At 33.7% G+C, this 27,815-nt stretch overlaps 2 protein-coding genes across 3 annotated transcripts in view; both read left to right on the top strand.

The window, feature by feature from the left end:
- Positions 1 to 1,040: 1,040 nt before the first annotated feature.
- LOC147068501 (U5 small nuclear ribonucleoprotein 40 kDa protein) lies at positions 1,041 to 6,019 on the top strand. Its single transcript, XM_085952940.1, has 6 exons — positions 1,041 to 1,238; positions 1,321 to 1,453; positions 2,440 to 2,643; positions 3,270 to 3,512; positions 5,351 to 5,529; positions 5,698 to 6,019. The coding sequence occupies exons 1-6, from the start codon at positions 1,119 to 1,121 to the stop codon at positions 5,875 to 5,877; spliced, it is 1,059 nt and encodes a 352-aa protein (XP_085809066.1). The 5' UTR covers positions 1,041 to 1,118; the 3' UTR covers positions 5,878 to 6,019.
- Positions 6,020 to 7,875: 1,856 nt separating this feature from the next.
- Dlg5 (MAGUK family member discs large 5) overlaps positions 7,876 to 27,815 on the top strand; it is a 35,603-nt gene continuing 15,663 nt past the window's right edge. The window contains exons 1-13 of one of the 2 annotated variants that reach the window (XM_085952947.1): positions 7,876 to 7,952; positions 8,337 to 8,390; positions 13,967 to 14,280; positions 14,875 to 14,990; positions 15,902 to 16,063; positions 16,856 to 16,973; positions 18,229 to 18,470; positions 19,402 to 19,644; positions 24,101 to 24,210; positions 25,189 to 25,328; positions 25,748 to 25,843; positions 26,614 to 26,826; positions 27,651 to 27,814. In XM_085952947.1, the coding sequence (XP_085809073.1) occupies positions 8,348 to 8,390; positions 13,967 to 14,280; positions 14,875 to 14,990; positions 15,902 to 16,063; positions 16,856 to 16,973; positions 18,229 to 18,470; positions 19,402 to 19,644; positions 24,101 to 24,210; positions 25,189 to 25,328; positions 25,748 to 25,843; positions 26,614 to 26,826; positions 27,651 to 27,814 (1,961 nt within the window). In that variant the 5' untranslated portion in view covers positions 7,876 to 7,952; positions 8,337 to 8,347. Of the gene's footprint in view, positions 7,953 to 8,336; positions 8,391 to 11,127; positions 11,352 to 13,966; positions 14,281 to 14,874; positions 14,991 to 15,901; positions 16,064 to 16,855; positions 16,974 to 18,228; positions 18,471 to 19,401; positions 19,645 to 24,100; positions 24,211 to 25,188; positions 25,329 to 25,747; positions 25,844 to 26,613; positions 26,827 to 27,650; position 27,815 lie in introns of those variants that run through there. The other variant, XM_085952946.1, reaches the window with a different exon arrangement.

Here is a 27,815-nt window from a genome sequence, read left to right on the forward strand (position 1 = left end):
ACCTACTCGGCTGCTTCGGGACGAAGTGTTCATGACCTCACACTACTCACTAATAGTAGACAATGGATTAGTCGATAAAAGTGACCACATAATTGTATGGCCAATGTTTGGCGCAAATAGAGATACCGCCAAGCATCGTCAATTGGAATGGAAGCTAAGCGCTTCCACGTGTCAACACATCGACCCAGTATTCTGGTTACGGAAACTCGTCTGTATGTCAAACCCAAGGAGAGGGGAAGGTGGGGATATTTCGGAATTATTTATATCTTCAAGAGGATCACCAAAACCAACCACCAGGACAGTTATAGGGAATTGGATAAGGTCAGTACTGTTGGAAGCAAGGGTACAAGAACCACCAGGCAGTGTCCGCTCAGTGGTGGCTTCCTTAAACTGTAAATATACCTAATAGATGATATCTTAAAGAGAGGTAACTGGCGTAGTGAGTCGACATTTCACGACAACTACCACAGAACGATGGACACACCACCATCAGAAGGGGAAAAGAACCCATTAACTTCTCTATTCAACCATATACATTGAAAGCCACGATGGTCTATACCTCGTCAATGAATCATTGTCACATACAGGAATTTGGCATACCCAAAACCAGGTGATAACAAACAGATATCTCAAGGACTTCAAAGTCAAATTCGAATAATGAAAGGAGTTTTACCTACCAATAAAACCCTTATTATTCATGTTGACTTTGAAGTCCAGCTACCTGGTTCCTTCAGTCATATCATAATGAAGACAAAGGGATCCCAAACTCCATACATAAATAATGGACGCGCGGGTATGACCAGTAAATAAAAACGGAGGAATGACCAACGACAAGAAAAAGGAAAATAAATTAGTAGAATATAACCTCACGGAAAGAAGAAAGACCAAACCCTATCATTCGAGTCAACATGAATAATAAGAGTTTTATTGGTAGGTAAAACTCTTTTCATTTTGGAGACTCTATCTATAGTATAATTCCACTTTGAAAATATGGCAACACTGAGTCAGATTTCACAACTGTCAAATATAGATAATTGTTTATGGTTATAAATTGTTTATTAAAGGCATAAAGGCAAAAGCGTGTATTGAATGGAAATATTATTGAATTACAACTAAAAATGCCGATATCTGAGCACAAACGTAAGGCGGATGATTTTTCCTTGGTTCCCGCCCATAAAAGGAACAAAAATGAATTATCTGTCATCGGTAGTCGTGAGAAAGCAGTCGTCTCAGCCTCTGTAGGTTTCACTCTATTTTTCACATTTATGCTTTCAAACATTTCCTTTGTATAATAATCTATACGTTGATAAATATTTGCAGAGCCAAGTTCCCCGTACGTCAGCATTGTTCGCCCCTATAATGCTTCTTGAGGGACACCAAGGCGAGGTCTTTTCTTCGGAATTCCATCCAGATGGAGATCATCTGGCTTCGACAGGTTTTGATCGACAAATATGTGAGTTTTGTTATATTATTTGAACAGACAGTGGATACTAGTATACTATTATCACTAGCCGTTCCAGAAAACATAAAACAGAAGTAGTCCTGTTGTCACAATGATATTTATTTAATAGATACATAGATATACATTATGATAACTTCCATTCTAATGATGATTGTAATAGGTATGTACCTACGTTATTGATAATAACATTATGTACCTACCTAATGCCTAGTCCAAACTAAGATATATCTGTATGTGATCAAGTTAAAGTTTCTGTGCACAAACATTTGCTTGAAAGTTTTGAAACTCGTCATACATTCACAGCGTGCAAGAATTGCTGTTAAATATACTTTGGACAGTATACAATCTACATCGTACTTGCGTGCTATCATCAAATCAACATTCTACGAGACCACATGTCGTTACTTCCAATGATACATTAAAATTTCCCCCAAACATGGCCACACTTGTTTATTATTGTCTGTATTTTTGCAAATGTATTTTATCCGCGGCGAAATACAAAAAAACAAACATGTGTATCAATTTGCTTATATACATGTTTGTAGACATTTTTTTTACAACTTTTTAACAGTTTTTATACAATTGACATTTGTTCAAGGACAGATATATTTTTATCTGGACTTGGCGTCACATAGTAACAAGAAATTTTGGTAAATATGCCGCAGATGCCCGCATGAACTTAATATTTTTTTTTACGAAAACAGTTTATTCCATGTACACAATTATATTAAATACCTTTTTTTGTCGGCACAAATGCTTTTCGATCCAATAATTGTTAATTTAAAATTTTTATACATTTCGATGCATCATTATCACATACTAAGATTGTATTAGGTTGGGGTGGGTTAGTTTAGTTTAGGTTTGGTTTGGTCTAGTCTAAAAAGAAAGTTATAAAAGCTCATGCGGGCATCTGCGGCACTATTACTGAATTTTTTTCTTGCAAATTAATATAGCATGTAACATAAAATTCTTTCTAGTTCTTTGGACAGTATATGGAGAATGTGAGAATGTAAGTGTTATGACTGGTCACACGGGAGCCATAATGGAACTTCACTTCTCACCTGATGGATCTAACCTTTTCACATGCTCTACGGACATGACCCTCGCTCTGTGGGATGTACCAACCAGCCAAAGAATAAAGAAGCTGAAAGGCCATTCAGGATTTGTAAATTCTATCCAAGGTAATTAGTTATCTCTTCAGTCATGCTTCCTGCTCATGTCTATTTCTTGCATGTTTCTTATCCACTAGTTCTTGTCCTGGGCCTTCGTTAATGTTAATGCCAAAGATTCAAGACTACAACCAGAGGCAGTTGTATGAATTTTTCATTTGTGCAGTAAAAATGAGGTTTTACTGTATTTCAGCAATTTGAGTGTGGTTGAATTGATATCTATTCTAAAATGAATATTCTGTACATTTGTACCATTGAAGCATGATTTTGATGTTTTTATTTAATACACTTGGAAAAGATATATGAAAATATCATAAAAATGCACAAAAACTATTAGAATAGAAAACTGATTATTCTTTTCTTATGCGCAATAAACCAAAAGTTTACTAATAATAATTCTAACATCACTCCTGATCGTTTTAGACATATTTTTATTATAAAAAGCTTCAAATTACGTAAGTTGACGGATCCGTATACAACGGGAGCGTAAAACGAAAAGATAAACTTGGGGGCGTTCCTCATTTGAAAACGGAAGTGCGATTAGCTGCACTGGAAAAGATTGTTAGTTCACTGTTTTAACACGTGGTTCTTGTTCGACAGTATATAATTTAATTTGCATTACATATTATTGTTTGCAGGTAACAGGAGAGGTCCTCAAATGTTAGTGTCAGGCTCAGATGACTCAACGATCAAGATTTGGGATGCCCGCAAAAGAAATGTTGTCTCAACACTAAAAAATAACTACCAAGTCACCGCAGTTACCTTTAATGATACGTCAGAACAAGTGATAACGGGTGGAATCGATAATGACATAAAAATATGGGATTTGAGGAAAAATGAAATTGTTTACAGACTCAGAGGTCATACTGACACTGTCACTGGTGAGTATATTAAATTTAATACACAATTTCACTCATAGTGTTATTATGGTGTTTATTGTATTACATAGTATATTACACTGTGTTGGTAACTTCTTTCAACCATAGACCATATCAAGGATTCTAAATATTTCTGTAGTTATAAACCATTAGTAACCATGTCTGATCCTAATAGGATCATATGGGCCTCCACAGAGTAAATGTTTATATTAAGAGGACGTTCTACAGAATTGGCCTTGAGAATTGAAAATATGATTTTTTAACATGTGGTCCATAATATCTGGTCTACTAGTTAATATAAAAAGGTCGTGTCAAAGTTGTTTGTGTTAATAAATTTGCTCTGTGACTGATCCGACTCATATTTCACATTTATTTCATCAGGGCTGTCGAAGACATAAATCATAATATATATTTATAATTTTAAATTTTTATTTATAATTTATATTATTTAAGTTTTGTGCATCTAATGCCGGGTCCACACTGGCAACAAGTTAATTTGCTGGCAACCTCGTTAGATTTTACGATAATTATTGTAAAATTTCTTAAGCAATTATGGTAAGTATCGTAAAATTTAATGAGGTTGCCAGCAACTTGTTGCCAGTGTGGAAATGGCTTAATATCCACTGTGGTTCACGTAGTGGCATGGACCTGGGGTTAGCTAATTCAGGAAGTCAACACCCATGATAGAATTTTTTCCAGTTTTGGTTGCATTATATTCCAAAACTCTTCTGTAAAAATCGTTTCCGAGTTTATAAATGGAAATTTCTTGGTGTACATAGTAAACAAACCTACGAATAAAAAAAGACAAAAAGGAACATACTGATTCATCGCAGTAAAATCTGGTAATCAAATTCGCCATTTTGAAAAGCGACGATTTTGCGTAAACAAATATCACGTGGTCTGTACGTGTGCGGCAAACTTCGAATGTGTTTGTAATTTTGTGCAAAGTGCGAATGTAATGTTTTCAAATAATTGATATGGATTAATTATACCATCGTATTATTTTCTCGAAATCATAAACATACTATAATAGTATTTGAGTATCAACCTATGTTCAATTTGAATTGGGTTATAATAATAATATACCCGTATATATATCAATAGTATGTTTGCTACAAAATCCACCCAAGTTATCAGTACGTACTTGCACAGGTTTGATTAAAAACCATGATGAAATTAACATTTAAAAAATATGAATGCTTAATATTATTTTGACAGCCCTGTTTTCTGATCGGCTTCATCTCGCAGGTGTTCATAAAATAATAATATTTGGATGGCGGGCTCTTCAGCGGGCCCTTAACAGATTTTTGTTTTTACGAGAACTGGATGTTAGCCATTTGCGCAACCTATTAGGTCTATACTCTGATTCCAAACACAAATTGAAAAACAATATGTGTATTTTGCCAGACCCAGGATTCGAACCCGGGACCAACGACATTATAGGCCGATGCTCAAGCCGCTTGGACATTGGGTCAGTTGTAAAACATTAGTATATAATATCCAAGAGACATACGACACTTCGATACACTCCCATAAAAATCAACAATAGAATACCAAAATGTACCAGTCTTAATACTTTGGACGCCGAAGACGCACATGCGCGTAATGACCAGGCGGCCGATCGATGTAATTAACGTGCATTTTAAAGGTGCTAATTAAAAAATCATTATATAGTCAGGAGCGAATGAGTTAATTCCTTAAGTATTCCTTAATGTCTTAAGTATTGAGTTGCTGTTTCCAAATTGTATAATTTGCAAATGTAGATAACAACGCCAACACTACCTTTTCTTTTAGGATTTTTATTGCTTGTATTCATTTTTTTATGATGTTTGTTTTCACAGGACTGTCATTATCACCGGACGGTTCATATATTTTGTCAAATTCCATGGACAACACACTTCGAATATGGGATGTACGACCATTTGCTCCAGTGGAGCGCTGTGTGAAAATATTTGCAGGTCACCAACATAACTTTGAGAAAAATCTTCTGAGATGCTCGTGGGCGCATGATGGTTCCAAAGTAAGAAAATCCTCGTGTGTCTCCCAATGAAATCATCAAATATTATTTAAATGCTGCTTGGAATAATTTCATTCAACTTCTATTACATCTTGTTTTTAATGTAAAAAAAAATATTTTTTTTTGTATGTTGCCATAATGTGAATTTATAATATTATTTTCATTTTACAGGTATCTGCAGGGTCCGCTGACAGATTTGTTTACATATGGGATACCACTTCGAGGAGAATCATATACAAGTTACCTGGACACAATGGTAGTGTCAACGATGTTGACTTTCACCCGAAAGAACCCATCATACTATCTGCATCTAGTGACAAGCAAGTGTACTTAGGAGAGATAGAAGCTTGAACTGTGTAGAATGAAAGATGTTAATATTTTGTAAACTATGTATTTAAGTTAATAAAAAAAAAAATATATTGTCATCCAAACAAATGTAATTCATATTGTTTTATAACTAATTAAATAAATAAAACAACGTTTCTCATGTCCAATTTGATTTTATTATGAAGCCTAATCTTTTAAAACCTAAATACTTTAGTATTTTTTATAACCTTATAAAGTAGTATATCACCAATGAGACGGTTTTGGAATATTTTGCTATTTGTTTACTTTGGGTTGTGGAGCCAACAATAATGATTATTCATGAATTGAAAAATATCGGTAAAATGGGTACCTAATATTAAACTAATCAGCGCATCTATTCTATACACAAGTAGTTTTTCATTTTGTGTATCGAAGTATTAGCACTTATTGTAACAATTAAAATAAGTTAGTTGCGCCAAGCAGCCTCTCATCACGCTGAGAGTGAAGAGGCGACGTTGGACCTGGCTCGGCAACGTGCTGCGGATGCCAGAAGAGAACCTCAACCTGGCTTGCCTGTTCTTCAAGCCAACCGGATTCCGGCACAACCATATTGTAATTGTTACAATAAGTGCTAATACTTCGATACAAAAAATGGAAAACTACCCTTGATAGTGGCCGATAGCAGTCTTGTGTATAGAGTAGATGCGCTGATGGGAGAAAGTAAATGGATGAAAATTATCGGAAAACATCTAACAAGTGCAATTTATATACTTACCAGTTTTCTGTAGTTTCGTAAATTTTATGTCGCCTCAAAAACATGAAGGAGGTAAGATTGTATAGTTTCAATTTGTCACTTTTCACCAGAACGAAAACAAAAACTCAGTATATTTTAGTTTAACGGCCCACTTGCTCCGCGTAGGTCAAAATAGAGCTTGTACGGTATTTTCAAATCATGATCCTGGACATTCCTTAAACGTTGTAGATAATCTATATATATAATTTTGAAGCCTTATTAACCTTTATATTTATTTTAAACATTTGATAACTGCGTAAAGTATTTTTATTACACAAAATAGTATTCTTTTAAACCTCTCGATCTAATGTTATAGAATATAGTCATAATTCAGTACATCCATATGCAGTGGTGTTAAGATTTTTTACATTTATTAATTTTTAAACGCATTTATAAAACCATTACCTAGTAAAATGTATGTTGACATTATTATAGTGAAATATTTACGATAAAAAGTTATATTGATAATCTCTGTGATCCCAAATTTGACAAGAATTAGGCATTTTATTATTAAAAAAAATGGGCAAGATTAACACTATTGAAGATAATTCTAAAGATACTGATTATAAGCTATGTCTTTCACCATTCAAGTGTGATAAACAACCTACGAATAATGTTTGCTTTATAATAATTATTGACCTAAGAATAGGTAGTATTTTTTTGAAATGCGCCATAAATGGCGTATTTCAAATGGATGTCCTGAAATATGACTACATTAGATCGAGAAGTTTAAAAGAATACCATTTTATGTAATAAAAATACTTTGTGCAGTCACAAATGTTTAAAATAAATATAAAGGATAATAAGGCTTCAAAATTATATAAGTAGATTATCTATAACGTTTACGGAATGTCCAGGATCATGCTTTGAAAATACCATAAAAGCTCCATTTTGATCTACGTGGCGCACGCCCCCCCCTTTAGGAATGTTAGCACGCATGTCATATTACAATTATTATTAAACTGGTTGAATATTAAATTTGTCAAAAAAACCAGTGGATCTACGGGAATATTTTAAATAATTTGGAATAAAGAATCCTATTATTTTAATAAAACCAAATAAATATTCCACTGACGAATTTGTCGCGAAATATTTTCATCTATAAATTTCTATAAAAAGTTGTATAGAATGAAAGCGTAATAAATTTCTAGGACATACGCACTACCATGAAAAAATCATTTCCTTAATAATAATTCAAGGAACTTTCTTCGAACCATCTGGCAACTCTGTTTGTTGACGACTGTGCAATTGTGCTAAAATGGCGAATTGTCATAAGTTGAAGTTTTAACAGGTGCGATATGATTTTCATTTATTGTGATGTATCAAGGTAAGAAATATGAATATTTTTGTCAACGTTGTCATAATATATGATTTATTTTTGTGTTTCTATAATCATAAGTGCATTTATATTATTTAAAATAAGACACATCCAATTTGATCAGCTGATGTTGTTCTCATATTTGTGACCTTTTACTATTCATTGGTGTATTTATTTCGCAGATATGAGGTATATTAGACATTATTTATTCGCAATGTGACACTGTGGAAATAATAAAGCGAATCGTTACAGCTTACTTTCTATTTTTACGGTCAAAAGACACATCACCAGCTACCAACACTAGCCTCCTCTGTGCAACCTATTACTTTTGTTTGACAATCGTGTTTGTGCTACATTTCCCTTATTATGCATTTTGCTTTATTGCCGTTCTAGGTTGATATATCATGGCTTCGGGCGCATCATCCCTCGACAGTAATGAGAGTAGCGGTAAGTTATCTTACATAATTTATTTGACATTAATTTACATTTTATGACAGCTGATGAACAGTAATTTATCGGTACTCGGACGCTAGTGTCAACTGTAAATATTTATTTTGGTTAACATTTCGTCAAACTTAGTACCAAAATTTACATAGATTTTATTGTTTTTAAATTATCATATACGGATTTACTTATATTAGTTATCGAACTGTTTATTTACCTACCTAAAATGGCATAACATACTAAATGTCTAAATTATTGCATATGATAGAATTGTTAGTATTTAATTAAGCCTAATGGTTTGTACCGACCTATATATTTAACTAAAAGCAATTTATACAACAGTGAATGTTTAAACTGGGTCATATAAAGGCTTATCCTTATATCAACACATATTTCTTGGAGCAGTGTTTGTATTTATACAACTTAAGCCAGGTCCACATGTATTACCTCACTTCATTACTTTTAGGATATTGTCTACATTTATTACCATGTAATAGACCTATGAAACATGATCTGGTAACAATGCCAGGTGCGGTAGCAAATGAGGCTGTTATTTTCAAAGTTGGTAACCTCCATATTATTCTGTTTTGGCGATAATCGCAAAAAACCGTCAAGCACATTTAGGACTGTAAATAGAGTATTTTCTATTTGTAAACATATTAGTAAACATAGAAAAAGAGAATAGCGAAATAAAATGCCCTTAATATCATTATTATTATTAAAAATTAATATTTAAAGTTTGTCGCAATATATATAAAATAGCGACCGATAAATGTAAACAATTTTGCAATTAATCTACGATTTAATTCTATTCAACTAACAAACGGGGTTGGATTTGATATTTTATGAATACAATGGAAAAATACTTACATACTTATCTGAATAAAGAAAAATATAAAAAAATGTTATATTGGAGGTTACCGGCTTTGAAACTAATAGCCTCAAATATGGATCTGGGTTACAGTACACGTTACCACATTATCTCTTGAGAATGGGCTTTACCATGACCATGAGCCTGACACATTGAGAGAAGAATGAGAAAAAGTACCCATGATAACAGACGAAAAACAAAATATGTTTACGATTGTCAATATTCTTCCTTGAATATATTTATATACAAGTTTGGCCACTCAGTTTAATGCAATAGAAACATTTAAATCACTCATGGAATATATCGTCACCGTTCAGGCAAAAGTCACCAACCCTGAAAATGGCAGTTTTGAGCTGAGTATGTCACCCGAAGCGTAAAATTATGTTCTTTAAGATGCAAAACTCACCTCGGTACATTAGTTAGTAAAATTTTGCTTAAATCCGAATTATTTGTTTTTCACTAAATGACTTTCGATAAAATCTTAACAAGCAAAAGTCATTATAGGTGAATAGACATTATTGACTCTATAAAAAAAAAATCCTTCGTTATAAATATACAAGCAAAAGTCACTATACTATGGATGGTGAGTTTTACTGATCCTTCTTTTGGCTAACATTGTTCAGATTATTAACAAGCAAAAGTTACCAAACCATAATTTGAGCTACCTTGCCTCCTTCAAAACCTTCCAGATGTTTTAATTAGAATCAAAAAGTAAAAGTACCTTAAAGAAATTATTAAGAAGACATGAGAAAATAATTTAATGTAGATAAAACCTTAAAAACATTAAAATCTGATTTTTCCTGCATTTTCAAACTTTCAAATTGCGATATCTCAAAACTATGTTTTTAGGTTTGGTGACTTTTGCCTGAACGGTGACGATATTGTATTGAAGAATATAAGTAAACAACCGTGATGTCATGGCTGCGATTTCATAGCACTGTATGTTATATAAAGTATGAAAGCGATGAGGTCAGGGGTGCGTGAAAGAGTGGGGGGATTTGTAGTTTTGCAAATCCAGACAAATTGCAAGACATCTGCAGCCATAACCATGATGTAATGGTGAGCCTATAGTGTGAAACCTGTATTGGTATACATAAACGGGGTTACTGACTGTGTCTTGATTCAATGGCTAGAGACTTTGACTGCTGTAGTGTTTATGTATGCTCCGTTTTAATATTTGATTCATCTGGCCAGATGTGTCTAAATTTATCTAAAACAAAATTCAGTAGAACTTCAATTACTGGACTGATTGGAGGTAATCTGGGTAATTGAAAAAATTTTTTTTTTTTTTGATTCCATAATCTTCCCCTTTAAACAGCTATTTTTGAAAATTTCACATATTTTACTATTATATGGATAACCAAGGTTCTACTGTAGATGATTACATTTTGTTTTGTTTCATTCATTGTATTATCTTGAAATAGTTGGGTAATTACAAAGTATAATGTAATAATACGCTGTCCCCGCTAATTGCACTCTGAAAATAATGTTGACACCACATTGGTTTTCTTACTGAGACTATTAGGATACGTTTTATGAGGAATAATTGTTAGTCAATCACCCAACCCATGGGTCCTTGCTCCTGATCAATAAGTTGGATCGAACAAGGTAATTTACTTTTTTTTGCCAAAGTGGTGAGTTTTTATTAGTTATGGAATAACTGAAATACTTCACTGCAGAATTCATAAATGTGAGTGTGTTAAATTAATTCAGAGCCCTGATATTTAAAATAGGTTAGTTGTCATTCGGTGTTCATCATGTACACTTATATATTTTAAATATTCTTTCATTATTCGGTTAGCTACAGTCTCGACACCTGGGCAAACAAGTCAGAAAAAAGTGTTTCCTAAAATATTGACATATTCAGATATAGTAATGCAGTAGCATCTCGATTATCCGGTCAACTTGATGATGATGACAGTCAGTTCTTTGTAATAAACATGTTTCATACTATTCATTGAAAATTTTATCATTCATCATTGCCCTTTTCTGATGTTCGTACGGAACTGATAATTATAGTGAGATCATGATAATCAAAAATATGGATAATCACGGTCACTATAACGGTGACGTGGACTGCCTGTTGGAGAGAGGTAAACGATTATGTCAAATGAAATTAACAATATACACTTGGACAGTGATTGATGTTTTATAATATACCTTGTGATGTACAGTAATTTATTCCCATGTTTGACTTAATTCGAAAATTTCAGAATAAACTGTGTTGCCAATCATCAATGTTCATATACATTTTAGTGACAATCAGAGACCCAATCCTTTAATAGTATTAAAAAGGTGTCGATGAAACCTCAAGTAATAAACTAATTACGTACAGATGGAATAGCAAATTGATCCACACAGAAAATTCTAATATTTGAATTGACGAGTCAAAGAATCCAAAATATAGTCATGTTTTTATATTATTATGAACAAATTCAGCATTAATGTTCACTTCAAATGGTCATATGACACTGATCATCATAATACAATCCGGATAATCGAGGGTCTACTGTATACCTGTATTTGATTGGTTTTGAATTACATGGTGAATAATATTGTGTGCGGAGCATTGCATGACATCACAAATCCAATGTTTTGTCTTCACAAAGGCAATTATTTTTAATGTAGCTGCTGTTATCACTTTGCTCTAGTTTTACTTTGTTGGCTTACTCAACAAGAGAAAGTTAACAATTAATTTATTATTATGTTTTAACTGATGAGTATACGGAGATTTTCACGCTTCATAATTTCCTTTATTTCAGCTGGTTATTGCATAATGAGCGAAGAAGCGATATAATAGCTTCAAGTCAGCTATATAGCCATCTACTAATTAACCCTTTACAGTCCACAATGTAATAATATTACAATAGTTTTTATTCTTTTTTATAAAAAAGTCAGTGGTATATTTACAAAGTCGTACAGTAAGCATTGGTGGCTTTAAATCGTTTTATTCATTAACCATAGTAACGTAGTCTACTCGTAGTAACTAACGTAGTCTCATATTTATCAGTCAATAAGTCATTATTTTAATTTGCCTGTCATGTATGTAATATATCTATCTACCAACTTAATTTCTCCTAGAACTATTAAATACAATTCACATTTTTGTTCATATAATTTATCAATTACGCATGATCGTAATATATACAAAATATTAGAGACATTACTGATTACGTCCAACCTAAAATATTATATGAACAAGATTTGATAGCGCCTGTACACGTGGATGGATTTACAGGTACCAATAGTGTGTAAATTTAACTATCGTGATAATAATTGTTTACACGTTAAAGTGGTGTCTGTCTCACCAATCTCATTATTTAACATAAGCGAGGTGCGTTGTTGTAATTTTATGATTACGGTGAAAATTGGTAAACGTCAAAAATGCTCTGTGCGGTGTAGTTAGTTTTTTTTCCAGGAAGTTCTCCACTATCGTTCTACTATGCAGGTGCAGATATCTCGCGTGTTCCAACAGAAGCTTCTGAACTTTTTTGATCCATGCACGCAATCTTGCAACTTGCACGATAATTCGTATTTACACATGCATTTTCTTGTTATGGCCACGATAATACGTACTGTCAGCAGTAAATCCATGCACATGTAAACGGTGTATAAGGATACACCCGTTGTGTAAAATTTATTCAAAGTCAATTAGATAAGAGCAAACACTGTGGAGATTTACTATCGAATTTTTCCTAAAATTTTATAACTTCGGATGTGTAATGTGCATGCATATGTTACGCCGAATGTGCGAAATTGAATATTACATGAAATGGGCAAAATTTTGCCTAAATCATGAAAAATGCAAGCCCGTTGCCTTATTCACGAATTAGACAAAATATCTGAAGAGTGCGTGAATTCGGCAGTAATTTTTCTGCCTAGTTCATGTATTGGACAAATTAGATAGTAGCGCTACGGTGGTATTTTTTGCAACTAAACTAAATGTATCAAATGCTCATGCATTGGTCAAAATGTACATATATTATCTATGGTCAAAATAGATGATCGCGCTCCGGTGGTGTTTTTTGCAACTAATCAAACTAAACAAATGTGTCAAATGTCATTGATTATAATATAAAAATATACCAATCAATAACTACAATGACGTTCATATCCATTTACTATGCGCAAAAAAAATCTAGAACTATAATATGATAACGGAAGAATTTTATTGAAAAGTATTTTCGCGATTTGATTCGTGCTTGGGTATCAATTGTGCAATGGTCGATTGAATGTTTGTGATACTTTGTTGACACTTGATAGCTAACCTCAAAATGGACATTCAGTTGAATAATTTAATTCAGAATTACAAAACCTAACCTAACCTAATAATAATATTATATTATGTCAAATTATAACTAATAAAACCATCCGTATTAAATTTACTTTTTCTTCTGTCATGTTGACAGTTAAAGAATTCCATACCCTGGCGAATTCATGTACTCGGCAGAAAATTTACCTAATTCATGAATAAGGCAACAGGCTTGACTATTACATGAATTAGCCAAAATTTTGCCCATTTCATGTAATAGTCAATTTCGCACATTCGGTGTAATACATATGTGTAACTTTGAAATGGTTACTGTTCCATAGTAATAGTAATTTCTACAAAATAGTGAGAACACTCCTTTGGTTTGCATATCTGTTGTATTCTAAATTACGCAGATTAAATACCTCCATCTTAATACTACTATCTGGTTTGTTTCAGTGAACCTTTCTCACGGTTTTATCCCCTCATCGGAGCGGACTACGGTCACCTTACCCACAATCCCTCTGCCGCTGGACTTTGAAAGCCTAGCGCAAAACTCCAGCTATGACAAGCAATCCGGCTACCAGGTGGTCAAGCAGCCGACGTATGAAGGGATGAATCCGTCATATGACTCCTTGACCCAATCTCAATATGAAGGCTTGCCCAAGCAGAACAACGAGGGCAGGAAGCAGCAGTGCGACTCGCTGCTCGAGCTGAACACTCTTCGGCGGCAGCACTCCGAAGTCACCCGAAGATGTGATCACGCTATGAAGGTTTCACTTGTATTAGTATTTTTTTTTTGTTATACTTTGATCATAAACAGTGGGACACATATGATAGATATGATAATATCTGATATAACAAAACCTGTTCATTGGTATTATTTAGTTATAGATGATGATAGCCAACCTTCTGTAAATAGGTCGATCACATCCTATGACAGCTTGGTTGAAAGAAAAAACTACTTAAGTCTGTCCGACTCAGTTGGATCGATCAGTTATTGTGACCCGGTTTCAATGAGGCAGAATTATTTTAAGTTTTAGTCAATCATCAGCGCCATATGATGAGAGAAAAGGTCTCTTTTCATTTTGGTTCAACTGAAATAGTGATAGAAGTTGAACTAGGAATCCTGCACTAGTGCAAGCTTTTCATAATCAGATTATTGTGACATTATTTTTTGGACAGTTCTCCTGGCACTACCTTGAAGGGTGCTTTTAGCTTCTCACGTTACCGTATGTACCTACAAGGGTGTGGAGGTGTGGCTGATGACGGAGGGAAAGCAGTGGTCAAGTCAATAAAAGAATTGAATGTTTTATTATTCTTGGTTTATAGATGGTTGCAAACTGACACTTCATGATATGTTTCAGGAACTGGAGTACTTTCGAGAGCTACATCGGGCTGCGATGACTCAGCTAGATGTATCTGCCAAAGATTCAAATAACCTTCGAAGCAAATATGGAGAGATGCTCAATGATAATCAGAGGTATTCAATCAATCATCATTGTCAAAGTTATTGTTAATATGCATGAAAGTAAAGCAACAAAAGTTTACTTAGGCATAAAGTCCACTAAAGCGGACTTGCGGGGCGCTCGCGCATATTCTATGTGAATCATCGAAAATACAACGTAATCAAATACGCCAGCGCACACTGGATTTGACGATGCATTGTGCCCGCGTGCCCCATGATTCATCGTTTTTTGGCTTCTCAGCGATACGAATTAATGAAAATACAACGTAGTCCATTCATTGAACACGGCAAGCAAAATCATGCTCCTCGAAGCGTCGTCGATAGACGGGCGAGAAGCCATTATTTAATAACAGTGAACCCATTGTTTAGTTTGCTGCGTGTCCAATATTTCGCTGGTAGAATGATGTCATCGTGAATATTAATTACAAGCCCCGAGAAATAATATAATATTTTTATTGCTTTGTTATGAGAAACGCTGATAATAATAATTATTTTGTGCTTCTTGGGCCCCTTATTACATAGGTGAAGGGTAATGCGCGGGTGGGAGGGGGCCTACTCAGTAGTGAGCGCACCGAGAGCTTTTTTGGTGGGCTTTATGCCTTAGGCTAATAATTTAGCCAGTTCCAAGTCATATCTAAATGATGAATCATTTGTACTTGTGCTTTTGAGATTTATTTTGTCATAGCGGCAATAACATAAAAATGTCTTGCATTATTGTTGAAAGTCTATAATATCAAATATTTTTCACGAATTCCTGCCAAAACCAGTTGTAATTTTATTAAAGAAGCTGACGTATTTTTGGGACTCTGAAGATGACATTCTGAATAATCTAACCATATAAATAACACATTTTCAACATAACGTCCCTAACGCGTTTTTGGGTTAGTGCCCTCGATATATTTTTAATGGTTGTCAATTTTGATTAGATTGGAACGAGAGGTGCAGCGCCTCCAGGAAGGAAACAACAGCATAAACGGTGGAACTGGTGGCGCTGGACCGATCAACAATGAAACAACTGATACCGCTTTGATGCACACTCTAAGGAAATATGACGCCCTCAAAGAAGAGTATGATTGTCTCAGGAAACGGTTGGTAGACATTTTGTGTGGTTCAAGACATTCTGGTTGCCATTAAATCGTCGCCTTGGTGGTGAACAGATATATTCCATATTTCTAAAGTTATAGGCTCTTACAAACGTTACAGAAACGATTGCCGTGTGGTAACGTGTTGGCTTATAATCTGGGGTTTGGAAAATTCACATGTTGTTTTTTCAATGTGTGTATTGGGCCTAGCATATGGACTTAATAGGTTGAGTAAGTGGCTAACATCGATGTCTCTTAAAAACAAAATTATTCTGTTAATACAACCTCCACTTTGTGGTGCCCCATATGATCTTCTTACGATCGAACAGGATAATGTACATACATAATATGTTATTTTTACACAATGACAATTCAGTGTTATTCAACCAAGTCACATGAGGGTTTAACGAGAAATAAAAATATTTTTAGTACAGTTCGGTTATGAGGAATACAGCGGAAAACACAATTTGGAAATAGCCGATATACTGGATTATTTGTCAGGTTAACCTAACCAAACCTAACCTAACCCAACCTAACCTAACCTAAATTAACCCAAACTAACAAATAATCCAGTATATCGGGTATTTTCAAAATGTGTTTTCCGCTGTATTCCTCATAACCGAACTGTACCATATTTTTTACCCTAAAAAAAGGTTGAACAACGCTGATTTAGACCATTCTTTTTATTACCATACAATTAGTTAATTCGTTTGGGCAAATAAATCTACAATTGGTTAGTTCACCACCAAGACGTCAGAATAGCTATTCTAATTGAGATCTTTTGATTATTATTTGTAGCTATGATGATGTTATATCGACGCATAGCGCAACAGCAGATCAATTACAAGTTTGCCAAGAGGAAAATGTTCGCTTCAAATCTCAAGTCCATGAACTCACTCAAGAAAGAAATTCAGCTGTAAGTATTATTTTGATTTAGGTAAAGATGGTGACGTGATGTATATTGTGCGAGGATATATTCATCTTTTCATGAGCCTTTTCTCTCTTTTGATCAACCTGTAAGGTAATTCGATGCTATTAGAATATAGTTGATCTGTGAAAGTGTGAAGCGTCATTGACCAATAACAGGGAGACAGCCGAGTTTGCTCTGTGAGTATTACAATAATTTATGGTAATACAGTTGACTCTCGATTTTCCAAGGTGTTCTTAATTAGGCGGATTCAGAATAGGAAAAATGTTTTTAAGCGTTTCAATTATATTTTAATTGTGGTAACTCTACTGAGAATTGCTCAATGATCCACTATTGTTATTGTATTGTCGACCCATTTGTTGAATGAAAACTTTCAACATGTGCAGTGAAACTGGGTAGTTTTGAATACGGTGAAACTCCGATTTTACGTGTGTGCCTGGAATTAGCCAATCAGGGGTGGGCACATGGCACTATTTTTAGTGCAATTGAAGCCTTATTTAATGATAATATTAAAATTCTGATGTTATACGATCGCGATGAATGGAGGATTCGAAAAACAAAACAGTTTACAACATGAACACTAATTTATGAATGAACAAAATAAATAGCAAAATAACTGACCAACATAAAATAATAATATAACTTTACTTTGCAATAAACTGAAAAAATTTGATTCATTTTGTTGCATGTTTCACATAAGAATCTGTATAGGTTACCCTGTTTGGTCTGTCTGCACTTATTTGTTAAAATTGTCTATAGGTAACTCAAATAATCTGTTTATTCGCCTTTTTACGAAAAGTAGGACTATATTGTTCCCAATGAATCTATTCTATACACAAGGCGGCTATCGACAATAGTTTATCATATTTATGTATTGAGGCGGTTAATTATAACAATAAGTTAACTGTCTAAACTGTTAAAAAGTGCTATGTTTTAACAACCACTCTCTCTTGGCTGTGTTAACTATTAGAGCGAGATAGAGAGTTTTGGCAACAATTATAATAAATCAATACATAAATATAATAAACTACCGTTGATGGCTACCTAGCTAGGCTAGCTGCCTTGTGTATAGAGTAGACTCACAGGAGCGGTTTGTTAATGTTGTTTATCTCTTAGCTTGTAAATACTTAAATATTTCCCACATAATTATTGCGGTATATTTTCTTATTATGTACATGTCTATGCTATCTACTGAGGTTCCAATCGTTTAGCTGACGTTTTCTTACCATTTTCTCTATTGAAGATTCGCGAGCGCAATGGTTTAAAGCAACAGTGCACAGCGGCCATTCGGCAGTGGGATATCGCACTGAGGGAACGCAATGAATACCGAGATGCTCTCGGCAAAGTGAGTTCGCAGCATGAGGAAGCTGTTCGCGAAATGAACCAAGCAATGGGGGTTCGGGTGAAGGCCACCAAAGATATTAAACGGCTCACCGATGAAAGAAATGCTGCCATGCACGAATACTCCTTAATTATGAGTGAAAGGTAAAATTTTGTATTATTAAGTCTAGTAAAGTCTGACATATTACATCAGTCAAAAATATTTATGAATCCACGAGATTTCCATTTCTATTATGACAATAGTGAAGACTTAGCTAAGGTTATTTATCGCTTATTTGAAAAAAAAAATGAAACATGAGAAATTGCTAAACATAATTATTATAATCCAATTACCACACATACTGTAAATAGATTAATTATTTGTTTACATGTGTAGTCCTTTCTGTTAATAAATTTACAATGTCATATATCTATACAATAGTTTGAAATTATTAGTCTGTATTCCTAAGTAATCTTTGGTTGAAAAAAACTAGCGCTGCACTATGTAGAGATAATAAATAACTGAATTCTTTGGAAATTTTTATTTAATTTCGATTATGCTTGAACAAATTACCACACATTATCTGACTACTGTATAAGTGTGAATTGTTGTTCTTTTCATTTATTATTATCATTTATCTCCATCCAACAGGCAGTCGTCATTACCATGTCATTACTATTATAACATAATTCTTGATAGAGTTTAAATCGCATAACTTGTTCCTGTGGGTCTATTCTATGCTTATCGACCGCTAAAGTGATAAATATTATCAAACTTAGGGTAGGTTTGTATCAAAATATTAGCACTTATTGTAACAATTACACGAAGCTGGTTTTTATTGTTGCAATAAGTGCGATATTTTAACAGCAGCAAGATAGGTGCTGTTAAAATATCACACTTATTGCAACAATAAAAACCAGCTTCGTGTAATTGTTACAATAAGTGCTAATATTTTGATACAAACCTACCCTAAGTTTGATACTATTTATCAATTTAGTGTTCGATAAGTATAGAATAGACCCACTGATAACATTATTGTAGAACCAACAAATATCTCAGTTTGATTCATTATAAATCATCTCATTATTTGTGCAGAGACACGGTACACAAAGAAATGGAAAAGTTATCGGATGACTTACAACGGGCGGTGAAACGTGCCCAAGGTGCTGAAGCTGAATTGGCGAGCGTGGAACGGGAAAAGAGAGCCTTAGGACTTCAAGCCGAATCACTTCGGAGAGAGATCGCTTCCGCATTACTCGACAGAGACCGTGCTCTGAGAGAGTGTTCTGATCTCAGTAGAAACGCTGCCAACAATCAACCTAATGCCGCTAAAACAAGGTAATTCATTATATTTATATCATCGCTGTAGATGTCAAGGGAGCCAAGCCACAAATTTGGCGAAAATGAGTAAAGTACACAAAAGCATTTTAAAATCATCAAAGATGCAGTGGTCAATGGATTTAATACACATAACTTCTAAGATACTATTTTTTTTAGTTATTTGTACAAAATAATAAAAAGATAACACTACAAAGTATATTCTATGTTCAAAGTTTCACCGTTATATCTTTAAAAACAAAAAAGTTCAATAGAAAAATGTTACTTTGATAAACAAAATCTTTGTGCGCCTGTTTCTCAGTTTTATGATTTTGTGGACTGGCTCCCTTGACATCTCGGCGATGATATGTAAATGATATGTCTGATATGTATATGTTATATCCCCATTATTCACGGATATATATTATCATTTGTGACACTACAACCCTTGCTGGGTTTTTTTCTATGTCGGACGTTCCTGTACCGATGCTTTCTAGTAGCTTTGGGTGTTTATTCTTAAATCTCTGTGGCGCAGTCCATCTAGCTCAGTTTTCGTCTTGCCCTCAGGGGATGTGTAATCGGCCACCTGGCTGGTAACTCTTCCAGCATTCTACGCACTTGGCTCATCCAGTGCAGTCTCTGCCTTTTCATAAGCCATGTGATCTTTTCTATGGTTATGGTTATATTCGTCAAGATACCTGTATGTATGTCATTTCTTCCACTGGAAAATCTCCCTTGGTGATTCTTAACCTAGCAAATTTGATCAATGGTTAAATATTTAAAAAAAAAAAAGTTGAGGAACTCTTGCATTCTTTGTATTCTGTTTATGTTTTGTAGATAATTTCTGTGTGTAAAAAATAAATGTAGATAGGTCTCAAATATTGAATAATAACTTGATTATACCAAATTAACCATAATGCATTATACGTAATCAAAAAAAAGGACGAGTCTGAAGTAATAAATTTTACACAAATAGATGTTAACATAAAAGGTAGTCCAAACTTAATCTTCTTTTCGCTCTTGCACCGGTTGGTTTGTCGAATAGACCTAATGTCAAATGTTCAGGAGACGAAAAACAAATTTCATTATCGTGTATTTAAATACATGGCGGTATTTAAATTGTTATTTTTGCAGCAAATGAATGCTGTATTCATTACAAAGCAATTAAAAGAACAGGATAACAATATAAACCACGTAATTCATTGATAACACGTTTTGTTTTCAAATACGCACCGTGGACATTCGACAAATTTTCAGAGCTCGTTGATTTGTTCTGAGATTTGAAGAAGACGTTCTATGCAATCTTAAAATGGCTATGTAATAAATGAATTCGAAAAATAATTGATACATAGGTATTATGTTCCATTCTATATTAAGTAATATGATTATATAGAAAAATAAATATTAAGTCACAGTGAGTACTGTGACTACCCTGTGAATACTCAAAGAGTTTTGGGTCACCCAGTTGATTTTAGTAGAGCATTGGGATTTCGTCTATATCTGACAGTACAAAACTAGTAATTCAAGTTAAAATACTCACTCCACATCTCTTCTGTAAATTCAGAGCGAATCGGTGATGAATTAGCCATGATTGAAGTAAAATAATTTGAAAAAAAAAGTTAGATAATAGGTATAAACATAAAAAACAAAATGTAAAAGGATGTTAATCTGACACAAAGCTCTAGCGACCGTTAAAGATTAAATATGGGCGTATTTGGTAGAACGAGAAAGCGCGAATGACGTAGTGAGATGGCCGGCCTGCCCCGAATTTGATTGGCTAAAGTGATATTCGACAAATCAAACCTTATGAGATTCTGCAAGCATTCCGAAATTAACTGTGATATTCGACAGAAATAACTTATTTGACGTAGTATTTTTGAAATCATTTCTGCATGCTGATCTGTCGAATAGACACACATACAACAAAACAGCACGAAATAATTAGTGATAAACGAGGTTTATTCGACAATTTTTCAAAAATTTTTCTGTTTTTTGAAGAAAATACACATTTTTTATAGATGGTTCTGGTCCATTTAGATACAAAAAATCATTCTGCATTAAAAGTTTGATTTCAACAAAAATGGATATTCGACAAACCAATCCTATAGTGACGTTATTCACAAGAATATACAGTAAAACCTCTTTAATAAGAACACGGATAATTTGAAATTCGCCGTAATTCGAAATTTTCGCAAAAAAAAGTCCCTTGCCAGTCATTGAAAATTGTGACAGATTTTTCTTAAAACATCATAAATTACTTATTTTAAGAAGGTCATATAAATAATCTTGACATTTTATGACCCATTAACACACGGAATCAGAAATTTCGTAGGCAATCGTAAACAAAATTAATGAAAATCAAAAATTTTAATATTTTCCCCCATACATTTCATAATATTTTCATATAAAACCATACCTTTAATTCGAATTTCGTAATTCGATTTTTTTTCGATTTTCGGTCCCATGGAATTCGTATTAACGAGGTTTTACTGTAACAGATAGAGTGAGAAATAAGCTAGATGGAACACTGAAGATTTTCTCAAAATTTAAAGTGTTTAGAAATTAGCATTTTAAAAAAATATCTCATCCTTTACAAGAACAAAGATCAAAGAAGAATTTCATGTGTACAAGTATAGATCCATCAGTATAAGTTGTCCATTGAGGGCGCCATATGCTAACATTTGACATAATATGATTCAATACTTTTTATACCGTGATGAGGTTAGTTCTAAATTCAAACACAAGACGATTTATGATGATATGATGCAAGTAAGAAATTTAGTCATTTTGTGTGTAGCATTCATTTAGTTTGTATTTGTGTTTATTACATGATCAGAATGTTGATTTTCAAGAAAATCTGGTATAATCTAACTTTATTATGAGAAGTTTTAAGCTGTTTGCGGTGTCATAAAATGCTAGATGTAACGCAATACGCTTGATACGAGTGTTGCAAGCTAAATGCCTATTCAAAATGATCTGGTAAGAAAATCACTAAGTTGGCAAAGCTGCTTATCCGTCAATGACATTGAGATACTTTACAAGCTGTTTGTTGGCGAATTTAAAAGTGGGCGATTCAGCTACTGCGATTGTGATGATGACACACAAAACTTTCCATTCGCTGAGAAGACAACAAGCTAGTGACTATTTTGAAAGAACGTAGTTCGTTTTTTACCGGGAGGTCGCTACTACGCTCTACTGCGCAGACGCAGTAAGCCTACACGCTGGCGTGTAGCGTGTAAAGTTGACCGGCTTTCAATTTTTCTCAGTAGATTGTTTACAATCTACTTGTTAGCTTGTTCGATGATGACAATGTGCGCCTTTACAGGCAGATTGTAAATTCGCCAACAAGCAGCTCGTAAAGTAGCTCAATGTCATTGACGCTTTACAATGATTTTGGACTTATCTACCTTTTACTTTCGCACGCAGGTTTATACTATTTTTTAATAATTAAACAAAACGGTCTGTATGTTTTGTATGTTTTGATGTACAACATAATTGTTATGTGTGTATGTAAAAGGGATCACACACGTATTTTGTGAGTAGGTATGTTGGTGTGTGTTGTTTACTTGCACCCTTGAAGATAAAATTTTCACCAAGGTTACGATAAAGAAATGCATTGTTTATCTCAGATTTACCTGATTACCGACTTAACATCATTTATTTTGTCTCACTAGTTTTTGTTGTGTTTGAATGTAAATTATTGTAAAAATAAACTGATAAGCTATCAATGGGTGAATTTATCTTTACAAGATAAAAGCCGGCTCTCCTCTGACAAATAATATATATTTTTCTAGATTTCAGCTGTTGTGCGTGTTGACAAAGTTACCACGCACGCACGTTGCCATTGCAATAATTCGTTTTTTTATAAGTTACACGCTGAATCAGTTTGCTAAATTCTTTTTTGTGTACTGACAGAAAGTGTTTTTATTATAAACAAAATACTCATGGTGGATTTTTGGGATGCTTATCAAGCAATGTATGTATGAAATAGTTAATAATGTATTAAAATCAATTTAAACACCATCGTTATCATTGGTTTCTAAAAACTCATTACCTATTATTGTCAAAGGTGATTGTCGAAGTAAACTATGATTGCATTATTCGTTTCTATATAGACTGAACTGAAAATATTAATATTAATCCTTAAACTACCTGTACAATCTGATTTTATTTATTCTTTGTAATAATTAATGTTCACGCAGTTATAAAAACAATACACTTTATGAACAAAAGATAAACTGAGTATGTATTCAATTATCAGTATGAATAGTTCACAAACTCTACTTCTTGACTCCCTGAATGAAGGTATTGAACATGTGGTTGGATAAATTATTTGAAAGAGAATGAATCATTGGTATTGAAGAAAGCATGAATGGCTTATAAGCCGTAAATAATTTGCCCCGAATCTGCAGTGTCCAAAAACGAAACTTAGAAACGAACGGGATAATGTTCTATTAAAATAAATATTTTTTTGTAGACTGGATAATTCTGTGTACCATGGACATGGACACGGAAGTGCCGGACCTGGTAAAGATGGTTCTAATGGAGGACAACACGGCACAGATGCATCCATTGATAAACTTCAAGGTAAAACAATAAATATTTATTTCATAACATGTACATTCTACGTACTACACGTGCCATATGAAGTTTTAAAAATTAAGACTTGGCTACCTTTGGGAGGTAAGCCTGAACAATCTATATAATGTTATATAACCAATAAAATTAAATATATAATGGATGTGATGTCAAAAGAATAATTTGAAGTGCTTTTAACCATGGACACTCATGTAGTAAAATATGGCTTTATTTTCAGTTATAAATAGACTATGTATACAATAATATGATATTAACATTGTGATCATAAATATTGCTATCTACAATGAGAAACCCCCAATGGTGACCGAGGGGTAACTTGTCAGTTTATAATGTTATGGCCGGGACCCCGAGTCTGGGAAATTCAAATGTTTTTTTTCAATGTGTGTTGGAACCCAAAGCAGGGCCTTATAGATTGAGCAAGTGGCTAACATCCATTTCTCATAAAAACAAAAGTCTGTTAATATAACGTCCATTCTGGAGGCTCATAATATGATCTTCTTAGGATCGAACATGGCATCATGATGTTATTTACATCTTTCCTACAAAGTCAAAGTCTACATATTGTACTGAATTAGCTCTCACAATCTTTATTTTTGACCTTTATACATCACCTGCGAAGCAATTCTATACACAAGGCAGCTATCGACGGTAGTTTATCATATTTATGCATTGAGAAGTTAATTGTTACAATAAGTTATCCGTCTAAACTGTTAAAAAGTGCTATGTTTTAACAGCCCCTCTCTTGGCTGTGTTAATTTTTAGACAGAGATAGGTATTTTTGACAGTTTAGACGGCTAACTTATCGTAACAATTATAATACCTCAATACATAAATATGATAAAGTGATAATATTTATCTTTTTAGCCGTCGATAGCCGCGTTGTGTATAGAATAGACCCGCTGAGGCCTTAAAACATATTTACTTTCTTATAACTGTGACAGTCTTCAATCATTCTGTTTCTTTCAGGGTTAGTCGGTATGGTATTGAACCCGAGGGATAAGGAAAGAGTTGATAACCTTGAGACAGCTAATCAAGAACTTGACCGATTACGGAAGAGCCTGGACAAACTTCAGGGTGAATTGACGGAAGCCCACCAGGAAGCCGAGGTATTCATAATTTTTTCCTTTCATTATATAGATCAATTGAAAAATATTATTTGTGATACCTATTATTACCACATTTATTATGTACTTAGTATAAAAATCCGGAGTAACCTCTTATTTATGACATTGATTTTTCATTGTCTATGTGAAATTTATAACTGAAAAGAGTATGTCAGTGATTAAACGACAAATCAATGTACAGTGGTAAGATTGATTTAAAAAAAAATGAAGAATCGATAACGTTCAAATAAGTCCCCAAGCTGAAAACAAAGAGACAATTTTTGTGTTTTTTTTTTTGGTTTTTCTCCAGTAACATTTTTTTTTGTATTGTGAATGTATTGGTGTGAATTGTCCACCTTCCTTAGATGATCCTATCCATGTGTAAAATAATTCAAATTTCATTCATGTTTATTTTTATTCAGGTATCTAAAAGAAGAAGAGATTGGGCTTTCTCAGAAAGGGATAAAATCGTGTTAGAAAGAGAGAGCATCCGCACACTATGTGACAGACTGAGAAAGGTATGCAATAAGCTTAAAATATATTATCAAAATGCATTGTGTATACACCTTTGAAAAATATTTGTTTTGTTCTAAATTATATTATTAAAACATTTTGCTTTGGTCCACCTTTCTCATTTTCAATCTCTGTACTCGTATTCGTTGTTTCTCATTAGTCGTTTATCCATATCGAGGGATATTATCATAATATGGATTTGGATAATATAATTATGTCTCTGGCTAATTATCAATATAGGAGTTAATGTAAATAATGACCATGATTCACATACTGTACTCATTCAACTGTGCTGATTGACTATTGTAGTACTGTAAACTGATTCTGCAAGTCTATTCCAACATAAAAATAATGCAAAAATGTAAAAAAAAATGCTATGATACACTGCGTAACCGCATGGATCGCACAATCTCATCCAAAGCACCATGAGTATAAGTTCAAACTTTGGGAAAAACACTGGTTCTAACTTTGAGGTTTCGCCTTGATAATCGCAGACAATCAATTTGCAGGTGTAGAGTGTCGGAATAGACCGGTTGGTCTTGTTTCATTGTACGCATGGGGGTATTCCTTTTAGAAATGTCTAAACAGCAAAAATAACAATTTCGATAAATGCGAAATTTTGGGTGGTAAATTATATTATTTCTGCGACCCACCAAATGGGAAATGCTGGTTTAGTTGATAAATTTTTTTTATTTATTCAAGTTTCTTTGACACTAAAAATTGTTTTATGTTTTGACCTTTCTCCCTTTATTAATAATGGTATCGGTACACATAGGAGCGTGATAGAGCTGTGAGTGACTTGGCGGAGGCCCTTCGCGATTCCGATGACATTAAAAAGCAAAGAAATGAAGCATCCAAAGAATTAAAAGAACTGAAAGAAAAGTTTGAAACTGAACTTGAAAAAGAAGAATCGAATTCGTGTCGAGTCCACCACTCTCCCATTACTCATAATCACTCGAGAGATTCTGCTATAGATGCAGATTTACAGGTATTGATTGATTCATAGTAATATGCTATATTGATTTCACATTCATTATGTACATACAGTAAAACCTCGTTAATACGAATTCCATGGGACCGAAAATCGAAAAAAAAATCGAATTACAAAATGTTAAATGATTTTTTTTTTAATTTTCATTAATTTTGTTTATGATCATAGATGTGCCTACGAAATTTCCGATTCCGTGTGTGTTAATGGGTCATAAAATATCAGGATTATTTATATTACCTTCTTAAAATAAGTAATTTATGATGTTATAAGAAAAATCTGTCACAATTTTCAATGACTGGCTCATGAAATAGTGTACTTTATTACGATTTATTGAATATTTTTGTATGCCAGGACTCTGAAATCATTTCGAATTACGAAATTTGAATGAAAGGTATGGTTTTATATGAAAATAATGTTCAAGGGACTTTTTTTTTGCTAAAATTTCGAATTACGGAAAATTTCGAATTATCCGTGTTCTTATTAACGAGGTTTTACTGTACATAATTATCAAAAATTAAATAAAGCAAAAAATAAGTTCAATATTGCAATCCATAAAAAATATTGTCAATACCTATTTCAGTTGTATATTATTTTTAGGTTAGGTCCAGTCTGGACAGATCATCAGAAGTGGTTTGATTTGAAACGTCAAACCACTTCTGACGGTCAGGGAATGGCTTGATGCTTGCGGCAACAGATAACCAAACGTCAAATCTCAAACTGTTTCCGGTTTATTTACTGTGCATGCGCATTGCGTCAAATTTTATCTGTCAAGTGGTTAGAAACGTTTGCAACGCACCTAATATTTTGATGTAATGTTGAAGGAATGGGAGTCAGAATTGCTGGAAATAGATCTAATTGGAATCCCGTCGACGGGGGACATGGGATTCGAACTGGTCGGCGGTCGAGATGATCCCTGTTACCCGAATGATCACGGAGTATATGTTGCGTCCGTTCAAAAAGGATCTGTCGCTGATGGGAAACTTAAG

Source organism: Rhyacophila brunnea, unplaced genomic scaffold (assembly GCF_057557595.1).
Source record: "Rhyacophila brunnea isolate RB1 unplaced genomic scaffold, BYU_Rbru_1.0 scaffold_3, whole genome shotgun sequence".
Taxonomy (NCBI): Eukaryota; Metazoa; Arthropoda; class Insecta; order Trichoptera; family Rhyacophilidae; genus Rhyacophila; species Rhyacophila brunnea.